The sequence below is a fragment of the Nelumbo lutea genome, chromosome 7, assembly GCF_056320005.1.
Source record: "Nelumbo lutea isolate HS-2025 chromosome 7, American lotus-T2T, whole genome shotgun sequence".
NCBI lineage: Eukaryota > Viridiplantae > Streptophyta > Magnoliopsida > Proteales > Nelumbonaceae > Nelumbo > Nelumbo lutea.
Window position 1 is genome coordinate 50,603,358 of NC_142690.1, and position 17,740 is coordinate 50,621,097.

The 17,740-nt window shown below is 39.0% G+C and overlaps 1 protein-coding gene across 3 annotated transcripts; it reads left to right on the forward strand.

Annotated features, from left to right (window-relative positions):
- The first annotated feature begins 194 nt into the window (after positions 1-194).
- LOC148846345 (Acid phosphatase/vanadium-dependent haloperoxidase-related protein) lies at positions 195-17,310 on the forward strand. 3 transcript variants are annotated; one of them, XM_088954544.1, is made up of 7 exons: positions 195-898; positions 2,250-2,373; positions 2,525-2,678; positions 3,165-3,321; positions 4,236-4,286; positions 15,415-15,507; positions 16,906-17,310. In XM_088954544.1, coding segments are annotated over exons 2-7 (516 nt in total). In that variant the 5' UTR covers positions 195-898; positions 2,250-2,372; the 3' UTR covers positions 16,966-17,310. The 3 variants fall into 3 exon arrangements, with proteins under 3 accessions (XP_088810670.1, XP_088810672.1, XP_088810671.1); XM_088954545.1 differs by having other exon boundaries at positions 245-898; positions 2,264-2,373; XM_088954546.1 differs by lacking the exon at positions 2,250-2,373 and having other exon boundaries at positions 218-898.
- The last annotated feature ends 430 nt before the right edge of the window (positions 17,311-17,740 follow it).

Sequence of the window (17,740 nt, forward strand, 5' to 3'; positions counted from 1 at the left end):
TGATAGGTATTAAATTGGCACGCTTTGAAAGTTTGGGTAATGAATTGTCCTTGTTTTAAAGTTCTACATGGTACTAATTGGAAATTTTCCCTATTATATATTTATCATATTAAAAAATACATATATGATAAAATATATTTTATTAGTGACGAACTTTGAATATACAATTAAGGGGTGGCTATACAAAATTTAAGAAATGAAACCATTTTAACTTTATAGGTCAAATGAATCAGTCTAACATTTCATAATTAACATATATATTCTAGGCGGCCTCGACAATGCCGGATTTATCCCAAACCCGCCCCGATTAATTAATTCCTCCCGATGTAATAAATTTTTTTTCTGATTGGCCCACATTGTAATGAATTGGGTGGAATAAAAAACCCATCACGGTAGCGTCTTCTTCATTTCATTGTCCGGAGACGACCAGCGGCGGCGGAAATCCCCTAAAACCTGATCTTTCTTTCTCCTCCCTATTTTTTATTTTATTCTTTCCTTCAATCTTTCTTCTCTTCTTCAAATCCCCATTCCCTGTTTCTTTTCCACAAACCAGATCTGAATCGCCACCCTCCTTTCCTCTCTCTATTCCTCCCTCACCTTCTCTTTCCTCGTTTTGCCCTCCTTTTCTTTTCTCTCTCCTCCCTACTTGCTGATGCAATAAGTGTGAAAACAGAGCATCTTCGCCATTGCTGAACTGAGTCCGCACTATCGCCACCAACTGGACGGTTCGAATCCTCTCTTCTTGGCTCTTCCTTTGAAACGAGACCTGAATTTTGGGAGTTCCTGGTAGGATACATCAGCGACGGTAATCTCTTCGATAATCTTCATTAGCTCGGTTCACTGTGCACATATTACCATCTACACTCAGCCATTGATTCCAAGGTTACATAATAAGGAGGTATGCTCCTCCTTTGAGTTATTGTGCTGTCCTTGCTATGATCTTAGTTCGGGTCGTCGTGATATCGTTGCCTCGGTTTTCTTTGTAATGTTTGGTTACGGCAATTTGTTCTTGCTTAACGTTTTAGTTTCTGTTTAAGTTACCAATTCATATTTCGAATTGGTGGAGGTAAGAAGAATGATTGGGTCGCTTAGTTAATTGATGTCTCTATTAATTATTTTTTATTTTTTTGTCCTTTTTTTGCTTTGTTTATTGTATCATGTCCATGCCACGAATCCTCATCTTACCATGGTTGTTGCGTCATGCCATGATTTTCTTAAATTGTAATATCCATCAATGCTAATGCCAAGGGTGTTCAACCATTTTCGTATTGCAAAATGAATCCTGTTATACAGGCTGTGTGATGATTTTTTGCTTTCTTCTGATATTTGATCATTTATCTGTCTTTGTATTGCTCTGTCAAGTGATTTGAACCTGACATTTTCTGGAATTGAGTGGTTCAGTGTGTCATTTCCCCTGGTTATGCTGTGCCGTTATATGGCCTATTGGTCTGAAAGGTAAGCTTGCTGCATGCATTTTACGTTCTAGGATGTTTCTGAGTTCTGACCCTATGGACCCTGTCTCTATCGCATGAGGTGTCTAGGGTATTAATCCTCATCTGTTAAAATAATGCTGGAATTCTAATATTGTCTTGTAGAATCATTCTAGAGTGTCATTTTTTTCTTTTTCTTTTTCCTCTTCATTCTCTTCAAATAGAAGGCTTCATGTTATCATCTTAGTATCAGTCAAAGATTTTGCTTCCTTAGATCATTAAGCAGTTCGTATCAGGCTATTAGTTGTTGTTCTCCCATATCACCAAATAACCTTGATTTGGTGTTTATCATCGAAATTTATAGTGGTAATCTCGATTCATGTTGGTAAGTAATTCATTTATCTGTTCTGTTCTCTCTCATAAAGAGTTTCTTATGTGCTTTTAGATAACCTATTTCGTAGGCTTCGGGATGATCTGTCCTGCCATTCAATAATGGTTATGTAGTGCTGTTGGTAATCTATTTTTTTAGCTAATGGTTCCTAGCTTTAATTTGCATGTATCCCTTATCATTATGTGTTTTTTTCCTTTTTAGTTTAAATGAAATAATTCTTGTTCTTATATGTTCTCTTAACATTAATTAGGCTTTATTTTTTATCTTCTGTTAAATGATCTTTGTTATCTAATTATGCAATATTCATGTTTGGTAATTTCCATCATTGCGTGCTTATTTGCTTTGGGAGCCTCCCCTATGGACCCCACCTATTTGAAATGGGAGAGGGGTGCCTAATCCTTTCCATCTCTCATCCGAGTCTTACTCAGATTGGTTAAACCAGTTCCTTGCATATGGAGTTGCTATTGGACCAAATGAATTTTCTATAATGTCCGGAGGGCCCATCACCTCCAACTCAATTCAATGATGGATGGCGACTCTTTATCAGCCCAAGTGAGCTATTTCCCGATACTCACAGTAATCAAAATTTTAACCAATCATATTAAAGACTTCACAAGGTCTATTTTTCATTTGTACAAAGTTGTTTTTCTTCTTCTTAGTGAGTAATAATCAATTGTTTGAATCCTTTTGATTGATTTGCTAGTGGCGGATATGGATGAGGTGATCACCGCTGCCGATGCGTCATCCAACTCCCGGTTGGTGACATCTCCACCTTCTCTTCTCCCCTCGAATCTTCCACTCCTCTCTGCATTGTTAGCCTTCGCTCTTGCCCAATTTCTGAAGCTTTTCACCACCTGGTTTGTATTATCTTTCATAATTAATCCTATCTCTATTATTTTTTGATTTTTTAAATTTTATTTAAATCTATGCTTGAGTTTCCTTACCATCTAGTTTTTAGGTTGTATGGTTAATTGGACCTATACCAAAGGGAATGCTTGATGTCACTGTTGTTTTGTTTCAATCAATGAGAAAGTATGACAAAAAAGCCTTGGTTATGGGATTTTTTCTTCTGAAGCATGGATATTCTAAGTTCATTATATTATGCATCGGAAGTTGGTCTTAATTCTTAAGAAAAAGCAGTTCCTTGTATCATCCTATGTTAATGAGCTATAACCATTTGTCTGTACTTGTTGCTTTTTATTGGATAGAAAAACATAAATTTCTTTTTTAGAAAGTGATCTGCTTGTCTATTGTGTGAAAACTTGTAAGAATTTCCTAGTATACTTTATTTCTTTATGAATTACTGGCTTAATTTTTCCAAAACATTTCACCTAGATGTGCAGGTTCAAGGAGAAGAGGTGGGATTCTAGAAGATTGCTTGGGTCAGGTGGAATGCCATCATCACACTCAGCAACTGTGACAGCTCTTGCAATGGCTATTGCTTTACAGGACGGGACAGGAGGATCAGCATTTGCTATTGCAGTGGTTTTGGCATCTGTTGTATGTACCTATTAATTGGGTTTTCTTCATTCTTTTATTTGGATATGGTTGTTGTTTTATTGCTTATTGTCTATTTCCCTGTCACAAGTGCATTTAGAATCCTTTTTTTTCTAATATTTTCTTTTCCATTTTCTTATTGATGTTGTTTGCAATCTTTTTTCATGGATTTTGTTAAGGTTTTGAAACTAATTTAACCATTTATTAACAATTAAACCTTGGAAATTTCCTATACTTTGGTAATTAAGTATAGGAAATTTCTTTTATAATTCTGTAACTAGTTTTAAAGGAAAGGTTGCACCTCGTGCCTTTCCATGGGTTGCCGGTAACTCTTATTTGCTGGTTTAATAAAATCTTACTCATTTATCAAAAAAAAAAAAAGACATTTCCTTCTTTTGCTCAATCCATATTTAATCTAGTGCATTTAGAGCCTTTTTCCAACAATTTTGATCAATGAACTTCTATTTCTAATTAGTACTAGGAATACAACAATGCCAACAGAAAAAGTACTTATGGATTGGATTCATGTCTGATCTATTCCATAAAGCAATTGCTTTATTACATTCATTATGTGATTGTAATTTCTAAATACCTTTACTCCCTTTATGATCTCATAATTTGTTTCTGCTATCTTGCGAGGTGCCAACCAGCAGGTTGGTAAGGTCTCCTGTTGGTCGTAGCGGAGACTTGGGATTGAATCCCGCCTGCACGTGGGTTGGAGGATGGGTTACCCCCGTTGTGTAGCCCTTCCAAAGATATAAAAAAATTGTTTCTGCTATCTCTGATTTTAATTCCTTTCTTGGATAAGCATCTTCTATTGTAATTATGCATTTATCTTAGATATGTTTTCTTTTTTGATTGATAAAAGATATCTTAGATATCTTTTCAGGATTAAAATTGTTGTGGAATTTCTACAGGTGATGTATGATGCAACTGGAGTTAGACTTCATGCTGGTCGGCAAGCTGAAGTAAGATTACCTATTTCTTGAAAGGGCTTTTGTTCTTCTGTTGTCTAGTCCTTCTGATTTTTACATCCTTCCCTTTTTTTCTTCTATGAAAGTTACCATTTTCTCAAAAAAGAAAAATATGGAAAAAGTGACTATAGCAACTTGCATCTGACTTTCAGAAATAAATAATACGAGTTTTGAATAACTTAGTTCCAAGTAAATACATAATACGCATTGAGGTTGAGAACCTAATTTTTAGTTTTACATACAGTCATACACTCATTTGGTGTAAATTTTAGAGATATGCTTCTTGACTTTTTGTTCTAAAGAATCTTTACTTTTATTTGTGAATTTTGTTGTTGTCATCATTGTAATAATTATTTCTACCATTATTACTTATACTTTCTTTTTCCTTATGTTTGGGGGAGTGGGTTTTCAGTTCTCCAAATCAAATTCATATCTTCGTGCAATGTTGAGATAGTACACACCATACATTGGGTCCATGGGTAGATTCAAAACCACTGTTTTAGGTTCTTCACTGGGTAATTACATTTTATTTTGATCTCACATAACAATTTTGGATTCATCAATTTATCCTATGCATCAAATAATACAAAATAAATCTATTATTGACCAAACAAAAAAAATACAAAATAAATCTATCTTCTCATGTGCATTTTGGATTAAGCTTTGATTCAGTGTTGTTTGGACAACTGACACATTTGATCCTGAAAGTCTCCATTACTACTGTCAGAACTTTCTCCCGACTGATTTTTTCACATTAAGTTTTTTGTAGCCATAAAGGGAAACAACTAATTGTTTGTGGAACAACCTAACAATGCCTTCAACACCTGAAACTATCCTCAAGGGAACACTCATTGAACTTAATTTAAGTTCACTCAGCCTATGCATCACTCAAATGGCCACTATAATTTACTTTTAAGATATATGAAAAATCTCAACTAAATACAGGACAATTTGACTGAAATGGGGATGAACTTAGATAAATGAATCTTGCTTAAATCTCTTTTCTGGGAAAAAGCCGATATTATATAAAGCATTTATTTATTTTTTACAGAAAGAGATTCACCATATGGTAGAACTTGCAGTTTTAGTAGATATTCAAAATCACCAACAGAAGAAGGAATGGAACCACTAATATCCCTGAAGAAAAAATGTAAAACAAAATGATCGTTAAGCAAATTCCAGAGGTAGAATAAGAATATTCTAGATCATAGAGTACTGGCGGAACTCATAGGTTTACAAAATACTTCAAGTCACCAAGGGAAGAAAGGATGGAGTCACTAATCTTGTTACTGGAAATATCCCTCAAGAAAAAAAGTAAATTAAAATAATGGTTATGCAAATTTCAGTAGTAAGAACATTATAGAAAATTTAAAAGGAAATATTGAAGAATAAGAATAATGACAAAAAGTAAGGAGCTTCTTCTCTGGTTGCAAGAACTAAAAGCATCTTTAGATTTTGTTCAAAGTAAATAAACAAAAACTATAAATGGAAAAAACTAGCTATCAGAAAATAAAAACATAACACCTATAAACGGAAACTTTAGGTTTGCAAGAACTGTACTCTTCTTTTCATTTATTTCACAAAATATACATAAACAAAAATTATGAGTGGAAAAGGCCAGCTTTGAGAAACAACTGCCAAAAACCATAGTAGAACCTCAAAGATTTAGATCCTCAACTAAGTTTTACAAAGGATTGTAAAAGATATTTCCAAAATTATATCCATTTATTACAAGGAATAACACAACAAATCCCACTTGAGAAGTTGAGATCTACACACAATACACACAAATTTCAACTAAATGCACTCACTGATTTTTTGTGAGTGCATTTAGTTTTAGTTACACTTATTCAATTGTTGCAAAATAGCTACAATTAGTAGCTATTCTCATTATTTACCAAACTCATTTAATACAAATTTATTCTTTAATACTTATTCAATAATTACTCAGCTAAGGACATTTTGGGACCCAAAATCTAAATCTAAATAATAATAATACAAAGCAAGAAAAGTGAGATGAATAGCAAAGCCTCATACTTGAACCATCAAAGAAAATATTTGTAGCAAGATAACATGATGAATACCAAAGTAACACAAGGTGCTGAATGTGCAGTAATACATCACCTTCATGCAGCATGCAAGCCCCATACAATCAACAGGAAGTATGCTTGTATGAAAAGTCTAGATACAGTACTTCAGAAGCCTCAAAATTATGGTAATATCATATGTGTAAATGGAAAGAACAATACCAATATCTCATAGACTTGCAAACAAAGCAAGGAGGGAAAAAGTAATCCCATAGATGATGCATCTAAAAAAAAAATCCCATAGATTGGCATAGAGTGGACAAATAGAACCTCAGTGATGGAGCTAACAAAAATGTATTCATTTGAATAGTGAAAGGAACCAATGATTCAATCATCCAGATGGTCACTTGGCACCTCCTAGTAGGCACGGGGTCAAATCTGTGGAACTACAAGCTCTCAATGGCTAGTGGGCCTCGTATGCAACCTACTTTGATCTGGCCACCACTTCCACTCTAATGTGTAGCACCTAATACCAAAAAAGAACATTGAAGCTAGAGATACTTAGGGGCCTGATAATTTTTGGAGATGATTAAAAGCCAAACAGAAAACATAAATTTTGTATCAAATATCATATTAAATTAGCTTCATCCATATTATATTAACTTCTAACTAAAAAGAAACTCTCTTCTAAGCTCCCCTTATGTTTCCAAAAACAACAGAACACAACAGGCCAGGAAAAAGCATAGGTACAATTCTAAGAAGAATAAGGATATTATCCAAAATAAAACTTTTCCTCTAAACTTCACCTTCTATAATATAAATAAACCCAATGGATGAGTCCAAAGGACAAAAGACAATACAATTAAGAAGCCTTAAATATCAAAACAATGTAAATGCCTAAACTCTCTTAATAGATTAAACCAGAAATCTAGAATTACCTTTTTGGGGAATTCATAATTTCATAGCAGAAGACGACAGAGAAGCTGAGGACGAGACCTACACATGATGGGATGAGTTGAGGCTGAGGGAATATTTTTATGTGCTGTATTTGAAGCAGCCTGATAAATGACATTAGGAAGCAAAAAGGGAAACAGGAATCCAATCGTCAGTTATAGGGTTTCCCTTGCATGAAACATGGTAACTTGAGTCCAATCCAGTACAGTTTAAAGCAATTAATTTCTTATAACCAGCATGTAACAGAGCCACCAAAGTTTCAACTAAGCCCAACCATTCATCCTGGTCCTGTTTCCAAATATCGGCAAGATGGCACTTATATATAAGGAAAATCGATGTACAAGAATCCCTATCCAGAACATTAGCAAGTGAAACAACCAGTGATTTGATTGGTAGCAAATTAACAACAATATTCTTATTGAAGCTTCTACCAGAATGATATTTGACGAGGCAACATACCCAGTTGCAGTTTGTGATATCATAGGATTATGCTAGCATCTGGTTGTTAGGTCACTGTAGACCTCAATGTCTTATTTTAACCAACTCTAACCAAAATATTTGCAATGAGAAGCCAATAACAGCTGAAATGTAGAGCATATTGTAATGATTACCTGCTTTCTGTGCCTCCAGTCTTCCACAGCCTCTTTGGTTGCGGAAACACTGTTTGTCCTTTAGTTTTAGCTTGAGCGGTTTGGGGTTGTTAGGATGGGTACCATATACCATCTTGGAGTAACCTCAATGCCCTAACTGGAGCGTGGGATTGATCATCACGAAAGAAGCTTGAATGCCTGAAGAGTGAAATCACGGTTTCCTCTTTCCGCAGAGTAACTGAGCTTCCAACCTTTCAGAGTCAAGTTTGTCCCCTGTTCTACAGTCAAACCAATCCTCGGTTTCCTTTATTTTGTAGAGAGGGAGGGAAGAAACAGAAACAACCTACTTAATTATATACCCAATGTTGATTTACAATTCCAAGATGAGAGATCTAAATTCCCTTTACAGTCGAGACCCAAGAGAGCAATTTTCCAAAAGAAAAGGCAATAAGTTCTTCTGGATCTCTGGAAATGCTGTGGAAAAGTCTTTATTTCTTTCTACCCAAATAGTACTGATCACAGCAGCTGGAATAGACCCCCACAGACTTCTAGCAAGCTTTGACAGACCATGTAACTCCCAAGTCCCAACACCTCAACAACTCCTTCACAGAAACAGGCATAACCCAGGCAAGACCCAGAGCTGAAAAGTAGTGGTTCCAGATCTTAGCCGAGATAGAGCAGTGAAGAAACGGATGGTTACTATCCTCTAAGCCTTGGCCACCTCTTTTTGATAGATGAACCTTGGTTAAGCACCTGTCTAACCAACAAGATCTAAATCATGTAATTGAATCAATATTTTAAAAAACAACCCGGAACCTGAACTGTTTTGGCCACTGGTTTCTGGGCTGGCAGTTCAACCGTTCAGTTCAAATGGACGGCCCGTTCTGACAAAAAAAATAAAATAAAAGGCCAAAAACCATTGAACGGGTTGATGGTTCGACTGCCCAGGTCAATGGGTCATTGACCAATTCAACGGTTTTTAGCCAGGGACCGAGTTTGGGGTAAAACGGAACTGGTTGCCTAGACAGTTCCCGAGCCAAACAGTCTGACCGTCTGGGTCAACAGCGGTTTGAAAACATTGATTAATGATTCAGGGTTTTGTTTTGGGTGAAAAATGTTTTACAAACTGTGCTGGTCAGTTAACTGAAAATTCAACCACTCTGGCTCTAACAGTTCTCAACTCTGGTTTACAAGGTTCAATCCATCTATACTGGACCAGGAAGAGGTTCAGTTTTGGTTGAACCTCCTTCAACCACTCAATCTGCTCTTCTTTTTAAAACATTACAGGTGAGCTAGCCATCCTTTTCGCTAGCTTTTTTTCTTTAAAGTTTAGTTTGTTTTTCCTTATTAAATAAAAATTTTCACCTGTTATCAATTGTAAAACGTGTCTTGTTTTAATATTATGAATATTTTCTTTTAAGTTTCTTGTTCAGAGATTGCCCACTGTTTAATTAAATGTACCTAAATATGTCTACAAGTCATTAGTCAGTATTGTTGTAGCTGAAACTTTTTAAGAATTTAGTAGTATTAAAAGTTGTATAATAGTAACTACCTATTTTTTGAGTTATAATAGTAACCACCTTCCACAAGAAGTTTGCCCACTGTTTAACCAAATGGTTCAATTAGGGCTGCAAGCCAGGTTGCTTGACTTGAGGAATTTCCTTTACATCAGGCTTGAGTTAGGGTTTGGGCCCATTGAAAATTTAACAAGTTCCCACCCTAACCCGACACAAATTGCACCCCTAGATTCAGTATTTAACATGAAAATACAAGACAGAACTATTTAATCTCAAGTTCATCTGGTCCACATAGCCATGCATCTCAAATTATGGATTTCTTTGTAACCATAGGCTGGGGATAAGAAGATGATGTGACAAAGATATTTCTATTCTTCATTGTTTTATCGTCTGGAGTGAAGATTATTATCCTTTAACCTGAAGTGACCATCTTATGTGGCTTTAGTAAAACCAAATTTTTATTTTTTTTAAGGGATGACATGTATTGTGGGTTAGTTAGTACCCCATCAGATGTCCTATTATGGATTTTCTATAGGTGAACTATGATGTTCTCTTCCACTTTGTCTACTCTCTTCCAAAAGTAAGATGGTTCCACCCTGAATTTTCTTGGTATAAAAGCTTATGTTAGAATATAACATAAGCTTTAAATGATTGGTTTGGGATGAGAGGGGACTAAGATTTGAGGGGTTGGGGGCTTCGGATCCTATGTTATATATGCTTGCTTATTTGGTAGGGAGAACACAATTTAATTGGGGTATTACTTATATTAAATCCTTGAAGCAAGGTTGGACTTTGTTGGATCTGGTGGAGACAACGAAATCTGATTAGAAAAAGGCTATTACCCAATGTGGGTCCCAGCTATCTTGGGTCTTGGGAGGGGTGGACTGGATATGGGATTTATGGTCTTAACCTTTGCCTTTTTTTTTTTTTGCACAAAGTGACTGCTCTCAGACTTGAACCCGCATCCTCACACTTGACAGCCTGATATTTTACAATCACACCTTGTAATGGTGGGGCAACAAAATCTAATAAGGTACCATTAAATCCTGGAAGCACGGTTGGAACCTAGCCACTGTTGTTGCTGAGGTTGTTTAAGTGTCTGCTGGAGGTGTTATGGGCCCGCGTGTAGGATCTCGTCACGGGTCGGTCCATCGGGAGGGACTCCTGTCTTCCCTTTCCCTTGCCCTTGCCCTTGCGTACAGACCCTATGGTGGCAATCGCGTGGGTGATTTGTCCAAGAGATCACCCGAACTCTCCTAATGGGTGATTTGTCCAAGAGATCACCCGAACTCTCCCCACTCTCTTTCTTGACTGTGAAAACTGAATGCCTTTATTTCAATTTGTAGCTCCTTAAATAGGAGATTACAGAAGGAAATTCCTAATTAAACTCAAACTCCAACTTGAACTCAAACTCAAACTCCTAATTACCTACTCCTATTGGTAACACACTCTTACTTAAGATAAGATAAGGGATAAGGGATAAGGTAAGCTAGTGGTGAGTTGGCGGGCAGAGCTGATGTGGTAAGATAAGTGTGGGCCCGGCTTGATGAGCTGCCATGTGGGCCCCGCCCTCCGCTGCTGCTGCTGGGCGGTGTGCGTGCCTCGCGGTGCTGTTGCCGTGCGGTGCGTTGCGTGCTGCTGTCGTGCTGCGTGCTGCCAGGCGGTGCGTGCTGCGCACTGTCGGGCGGTGCGTGCTGCGTGCTGCTAGGCGGTGCATGCTGCGCGCTGTCGGTAGTGCGTGCTGCGCGCTGTCGGCAGTGCGTGCTGCCGTGCTGCGCTGTTGGCAGTGCGTGTTGCTGTGCTGTGCGGCTAGCTGTGCGTGCTGCTGCCTATGACTGCGCCGCAATGTGCTGTCGGTTGGTGTGACCATAACATTACACCCCTCCTGGACAACGAGCTTGTCCTCAAGCTCGAATTTCGGATACGGGGCTTGGAACTCTTCCAATGGATCAAACGGCTGCACACTATCTCTCAGTCCACCAGCAATAGGGGCTGCCCCGTAGCTCAGTGCATAAAGTTGGATTCTTTGATGCAGACCCCAGCCCCCTTCTTTAGTTTCCAACTCCCAGGCGTAACCATGTCTTATAGTGACTACACGATCTGCTGCACTCAGGCCAGCCGCAAGGACATTGAAGTGTTCCCCACCTCCTGGGTCATATAGTTTGAAGTGGTTTTGTGGAAGATCCACACAACAAAAATCGCGTATTGGACCACGGCCCCAGTGTGCTATGTTGTGGATCACAGGAATGCACCGGGTATACTTACAGAAGAGAACCTCAAGAGCAGTCTTACCGAAGAGAGCCATTCATTTTAAAATATCCCTTCGGCCTCCCCCATATATATTTTCCTCCATATTGCGAAACATAGGGCTGTCCCTGAACACAAAATCCATGCCATCAATATAAGCTTGAAAGAAAGTTACCTCCCTATCTTGCCCATCCACCTTATATCTCTTGCGCACCCCTGTTTCTTGGACTTTTGCACCATACCGTGGTGCCACAACCGTAACTCTATGTCCACGCTGAGCCAAAGCCTTTGGTAAAGCCCCAGCAACATCGCCCAACCCACCTGTCTTCGACAAAGGAGCGCATTCTGCAGGTACCAATATAATGTTCGTGACATTGTCCTCGGCCAAAGGAGGAGGCTTTACAGTTTCATCCTCTGCACGCTGATCCTTGGGAATAACTGTGGCTGTAGGGGCAGCGATCTGTTGTTCGTTGGATGCCTCTGCCCAGTCCGAACGACGACTGTTTGTGTTGGCGATTCCCACAAAACTCCTTTCCTTGTTGGAGAGGAATGCTTCCAGCAGGCGTTGCATCTCCCGGACATCTTCCTTGACTTCACGAACCTCCGTGCTGGTTTCTACTAGCCTATGTTCCAGTTCGTTGACCTTGAATGATAGTTGCTCCGTATCGCCCGTGATATTTGGCTCTGATACCAAAATGTTATGGGCCCGCGTGTAGGATCTCGTCACGGGTCGGTCCATCGGGAGGGACTCCTGTCTTCCCTTGCCCTTGCCCTTGCGTACAGACCCTATGGTGGCAATCGCGTGGGTGATTTGTCCAAGAGATCACCCGAACCCTCCTAATGGGTGATTTGTCCAAGAGATCATTCAAACTCTCCTAATGGGTGATTTGTCTAAGAGATCACCCGAACTCTCCCCACTCTCTTTCTTGACTGTGAAAACTGAATGCCTTTATTTCAATTCGTAGCTCCTTAAATAGGAGATTACAGAAGGAAATTCCTAACTAAACTCAAACTCCAACTTGAACTCAAACTCCTAATTACCTACTCCTATTGGTAACACACTCTTACTTAAGATAAGATAAAGATAAGGATAAGATAAGGGATAAGGGATAAGGTAAGTTGGTGGTGAGTTGGCGGGCAGAGCTGATGTGGTAAGATAAGTGTGGGCCCGGCCTGATGAGCTGTCATGTGGGCCCCGCCCTATTGCTGCTGCCGGGCGGTGCGCGCGCTTCGCGGTGCTGCTGCCGTGCGTTGCGTGCTGCGTGCTGCCAGGCGGTGCATGCTGTGCGCTGTCGGGTGGTGTGTGCTGCCGTGCTGCGCTGCTGTGCTGCGCTGTCGGGCGGTGCGTGCTGTGTGCTGCCGGGCAGTGCGTGCTGTGCGCTGCCAGGCGGTGCGCGGTGCGCGCTGCCGGGCGGTGCGTGCTGCGCGCTGTCGGCGGTGCGTGCTGCTGTGCGGCGCTGCCAGGCGGTGCCTGCTGCTGTGCGGTCAGCTGTGCATGCTGCTGCCTATGACTGCGCCGCAGTGCGCTGCCAGTTGGTGTGACCATAATAGGAGGTCTGCTGCTTATTCTCACAGTTTGCTCCTAGGGTCATTGATGAGTATATGATGACAAAGACCTAAACATGGTTCCATGCAACTAGTTTGAAAAATGCCCTTATCTTGGGACCCTCTATATAACCTTTTTGACTTGTTATCAGGCTGATGGTTGTTTTTTCTAGGCGAAAAGGTCATATACTGTGCTGATAAAAAAGAAAGGTCATTTACTGTACTTAAAAATTGTATAAAGTAGTGCAGTATTGGTTCGACATTCAATCTGAAGTTCTGAACTTTATCATTATTTTTGGTTTCTTCATTAATTTCCGACTGTTTTCTTCTTTATCTATTTTGCTGAACTGCATATGGTCAACATAGGTTTTAGCAATTTCTCATGTCAACCATTGCCTTCATAGCATTCATGTAACGATAAACATCTCTGGCATATGCAATGCAAAATCAGAATCTGATACCATTGGTTAAAGTATTATGTTTATGGCTCAACCATGTTAGTTGAAAGTGTAAAAGATAAAACTTTGCCAAGGACCACCATTGGTTAATGCAAGGACCTCCATTGGCAAAGGTAGAAAGGTCAAAAAGCTTGTCTACCTCCATTGGCAAGGACCACCTGCAACCTAACAAAGAGAAAAGCCAATCCCATATATCTGCAGCAAAAGGACAGGATGTTAGTAAGTGGTAACAATTCTCTTCCACAATTCTCTTCATTGGATTTACATAGAGTACACCAGCGTGGGGATAAGCATAATGGGGGGGGGGTCTCCTTTTCTGTAGTATGTCCACAGTGTTGATCTTCCCATGGTACACCTCTCAACAAAAAGCTCCAATTTTGGTAGGAGTTACAGTTGGGTTGTTCCAGAGCATATTCTGGATTTTATACAACAGTAGCAAGGAAGAGGCTTAAGAAAAAGAGGTAAAATTTACCGGAAAACTGTTTTGCATACAATGATGTGGGGAATTTGGGAGGAAAGAAATAAGCACCTTCTTGACAAAAAGACCAGCTCCTTGAAGAGTTAATTTCTTATATTACTTACCTTTGCAATCTATGGGATGTTAATTTTGATTTGTTCAGAGGTTTCTCAGTTAATGGCCTTAGCAGAAGTGCTCATACTTTTCTGTTCCTCCCACACTTTCTCAAACTGTCTTGAGAGGGCCAGTCTTTAGCTGTGAAGGAATGACAACTCTAAACTTTAATGGAAGCGCTTCAGGTAATCCTGGTTTAGCAGTAGCTGGCTGCTGGCATTGGAGGCATTATAAGGGATGAAAGGGGTAATGTCTGCTGGGTTTACAGTGGTCTAATCATAGTTTTCAAGGTGCCAAGGGCCCAAGGCGAGGCTAGGCAACAGGGCGGTGCCTTGTCGCCTAGGCGATGGATTTTTTGAAGTAAAAATGACATATCCTAGGGTAGTTCACTAGGTTCCGTAACCAACTTTCTTTAATAACTATCCATAATTTTCATAAGAAGAAGAAGAAATGTGTTGATTAGACAAAATTTTTTGTTCTTCCCTTACTTATTGGTTAATTATAATCTAAAAAAATAACAATATAAAAGTATTTTATTACACAGTATTGCAAAACTTCTTGGCCAGCCTCCAAGGGTGCCTTGTCGCCTAGGCGTCACCTTGACAACTATGGGTCCAATAGGCTTTGCTGACTCTACGAAGACCGAAGTGTTGGCTTCTCTAACAGGAATTAGAGTAGTGAGAAACTTGGGTTTTCAGAACTTAAATATTGTAGGGGATTCAGCAAATACGATAAAATGGCCAAGGGACAAGGAGGGTGCACCATGGAGATTGAGTCATTTTTTTGGCAGAGGCTAGGGACTCTCTGGATTGTTTAAATGCAAACCTGATCTGGATTCTGAGGGAGCTAAATCCTATTGCATATGGCTTAACTAAATTTGGTGCTCTTTTGGAGGTTTTGTGTAAGCTTTTGGGGATTCCCGTCTGTGTTGTACATCCACTTATGTTCCTCTTTTTTATCTAATAAAATGTTTTTACTATTTCTCAAAAAAAAAAGAAAAGAAAAAAAGCTTTGCCATTCATGATATGTGGTTGGAATCTCAAAATTCATTGCAATCTTTAGGTGGTTGCCCAGTTTGTGGTTAAATTGTGTTTGGTCATCTTTTGTTTTGAGTTGTGGGGTGAAACATGTTCAGTGGATGTTACTGAATTAACTATAGCTAAACTAACATGGTAATTTGAATTTATGCAATTGTATTTGGTGCTCATTGCAGTTGCTGAACCAAATAGTGTGTGAATTTCCTCCTGAACACCCATTGTCTAATGCTAGGCCTTTGCGTGATTCACTTGGTCATACTCCACTTCAGGTTAGTGGCACAGATTTGCATTTGATTATATGTGTTATTTTCAGATAATTGAATATTCATTTGTATGAATTCTTCTTCTCATTTACCTTCAGATGTTGCATATGTTTTCTCCAATCAGCTATTTAATGCATAGATTTTTGATAACCAAATTTCAGAATTTTCCAACTTGATAATATCTGTTTCTTTGGTTAAATTTGGCATATGAATGCTCATGGTTGGGCTGAGTTGCTCATAATAAACATCGTCCCAACTATATGGGATTGGCTACATGAATCCTGTTTCAACAATCCGTTCTATTTAAAGCCGCATCCACTGTTAAATTATTAGTGCTTAAATCATTTCTTACTTGTACCCATGTGCCCTTTTGGTCTACCTTTAGCTCTTCTAGCCCCTTCAATGTGTAAAAAATCATTCTTTCCACTAAGATAGACTCAGACACAGACACACACACACACACACAGATTTAATATTTTCCTAACTCATTGTTTTCAGATGTCACTTGTTTTTCAATTCTTGTTGTCTAAATGAACATTATATATTACATCCAATTAGCATTAACACAGAAGATTTCAAACATCCAATTCTTGTTGGTTCATCAAAGCTCTTCCGGTATCATACCCAGATTTACCCATATACATATACATGCATACAGCCATACTATTTGTGTGTGTAGGCCATTATCCAATGTCAATCCCAGCTATCATCTTGGAAGGGGTAGACTGGATACTGTCCTAACCTTAGACATTTTTTTGCACAGAGTGGCTGCTCTCAGACTCAAACTCCAATTAGGGGAATATAAATGTCCCTCCATGTCTTTACTTTGGGAATCCATGTTCAGAGGTTGGGCACCACTTCATTTCATTTACACCAGCAGGAACATATATGCAAGAAAGATGGCATCACTCTCTGGTGCTTCTTTTTTTTTGGATCAGCAGAAATTTAATTCTAATTCATTAAATAAAAAATAGTGACAGTGGGGCTTAGTACAACATGAATATAAAGTAGACAAACCCTTTCCTTATACCCATGTTACACAGAAGCCCAAAACAGGTGTTGTCTTGTAACTCCTTGCTTAGCAAGAGAGTCGGCAAATCCATGGGATATGCTTGTTTGTGTTTGCCCAAGAGATAACTACTTTTGAATCCCCTTGTACCTCAATCGATCAAAGGCCCAACTGTTTAGCTAATCTGAGCCCCTGCAGCAAGGTCAACAGTTCAGCCTTAAAAGAATTTCCCATGCCAACCTGTCCTGAATACAATGCCATCATCTTCCTTTCTGAGTTCCTGATTACCCCTCCTATTCCTGCCTCTCTGAGTTCCTGAATACAATGCCTATATTTTCCACTCTGGTGGTTCTTTTTCAGTTGAGGAGATCTTACTTCTCTTTATATGGTTACAGGTTGCTGCCGGTGCGACTTTGGGATGTATTGTAGCGTATCTAATGAAGAACTCCAATTAAGGAATGAGCCTTGAGCCCTGCTGGTATAAATATCTTTTACCTCATTGCTTACACATTTCATGGGCTGCTGCAAATCCAGCAAGATACACAGCTTATTTGCAATGTATGAGAAAAAGGAGAAAAGAGAGCCGACGTACAACAATTGGAAATTGTTGAAGGCTATATAAGGATACATGATTTGGATTAGGGATAAAATTTGTTTCCACCTTGACATCGGGATCGGGCTAGAGAGTGTCAGTTGTCATTTGTCACCAAGCTCTGTGCTACCCTCTTAATATGGATTATTATTATTCTATGGGTTAATTAACATCCAACGTTCTAATTTCAGTGTTCATCATTCATCAATGCTTCTTGAATCTTTTTACTTGCATGGTATTGGCCGGATCAAATATTTTCTTTTTTTTTTGGTAAATGGATCAAATATATTCTTGGGTAAGACGGTAGTTGCTTTCTTAATGAATGAACCGTCATCATTCATTTCTATATTTATTCAAGGTAATTTTAAAACCCGATTTAAGATGTGGCTCCATACCTGGCTGCATGTTGAACATTCAGAAGGCCAAGACCCATGGCTAGGTTGCTCCTTAAAAAGACATCATTAATTGAATTTTAGACACCTGATGCATGCAATATCCTTAGTAGTCTAGTTCTACTTATAAGCTATAGCAGGTAGTTCATCTTCGCTCATTCCAGGAAATATGCAAGCGTCCTTCTGAGAGCTGAACTTGTAAACACGCAAGCTTTTTTTAGAGTTTAGGGGTCTAAGGGAGGTTAG